General features: G+C 40.9%; 1 protein-coding gene across 1 annotated transcript in view; it reads right to left on the bottom strand.

The window, feature by feature from the left end:
- ank3b (ankyrin 3b) overlaps nucleotides 1-1,194 on the bottom strand; it is a gene marked incomplete in the record, with an annotated part of 112,918 nt that overhangs the window by 61,743 nt on the left and 49,981 nt on the right. Inside the window, 1 exon segment of the mRNA XM_014032731.1 lies at nucleotides 358-456. Within this exon segment, the coding sequence (XP_013888185.1) occupies nucleotides 358-456 (99 nt within the window).

Raw genomic sequence — 1,194 nt, 5'->3', positions numbered from 1 at the left:
ATGTGATTGTGATGCTGTAATTCTGAGTGTTTTATGTGCTGCAGAACAGGAACCTGCTGTAAAACAGCAATTATGCTGAGTCAGGCTTGATTTTTAATAATTTTTTCCTGTTAAATAAATCAAATCAAATCAAATCAAATCAAAGAGGCAGGAGTTTAAACAGACTGTTTCATGCACATGGAAAAAAATGTGTGTAAAATCTAGTTTATAAAAATCAAAGTAGGAATTCTCTTGGTGAGCTCTTTAACAACAACAACAAAAAAAACAACAAAGAACAAAAAAACCTGTGGTGTAAGCAGAATGGTCCTGCCCTGACTCTCCTCTGTGAAAACATGGTGGCTGATGATGACAGCTTACCTTGGCCTTGGCGTCGACTCGYGCCCCGTTCTGAACCAGATACCGGACCACGCCGGACTGTCCGGCCCTCGCTGCCATGTGGAGCGCCGTCTCACCCCTCTGAATAAACACAACAAAGACAAAAGGCTTTACAGTGACTTCAACCCTCCCAGATTCCGTTAAGAGAAGAAGAAGCAGGAAAAAACAGCGAGTCAGACAGATTCCCCTTTTTGCTTTCCACACACTATAACAACGTCCTGTAATTTTTCATTTCCATGGTAACTTGGCCACAAACAGAGCGTAGGCGATGTAATAGTTTTAGAGGGGGGGAAGAGTTAACTGTGCCGTCCTCTTTCCCCTCATTCCTTCTCCTCCCTCTCTGTTTGGTTGTTCACTCATCTTTTCTCTCTCATGCTYGGTTTCTTTACCTCCTTCATTGGGATTCCAGAGTTAACGATGTTTGTAGGGAAGTTTGGAGCCTCTCAGGATGACAGAAAGAGGTTCTTATGTTTGCACACCGTGCTGTAATGGACCTAATCTTCTCCTAAACAGATTATCTCTGCTCTCAGCACAAATTACAGCAGTTGTGGAGACGGTGGAGGAATTGCCTCAGAGGATTTTGTGGTCATAAAAAAAGCTGTGAACACGCGTTAAACCTGGTTGTAAACCAGGTTTTTGGGCCTCATGGTGAATCTATATCTGTAGTCCTCTTTATGGTAACTCTCCAACTTATTCTTATAATGTTCTGTGTAGAATTATAATAACTTTTTTCTACTTTAAAGTGGGATGTTGTGTGTTTTCCAAGCACATATTTTAATTCAAAACCACAATCAACTATGTTACCATTATGTATATATA

Source organism: Austrofundulus limnaeus, unplaced genomic scaffold (genome assembly GCF_001266775.1).
Source record: "Austrofundulus limnaeus strain Quisiro unplaced genomic scaffold, Austrofundulus_limnaeus-1.0 Scaffold7, whole genome shotgun sequence".
NCBI classification, from domain to species: Eukaryota; Metazoa; Chordata; class Actinopteri; order Cyprinodontiformes; family Rivulidae; genus Austrofundulus; species Austrofundulus limnaeus.
The sequence above is the reverse complement of the archived record's forward strand: the minus strand, read 5'-3'. Positions and strand labels throughout refer to the sequence as shown.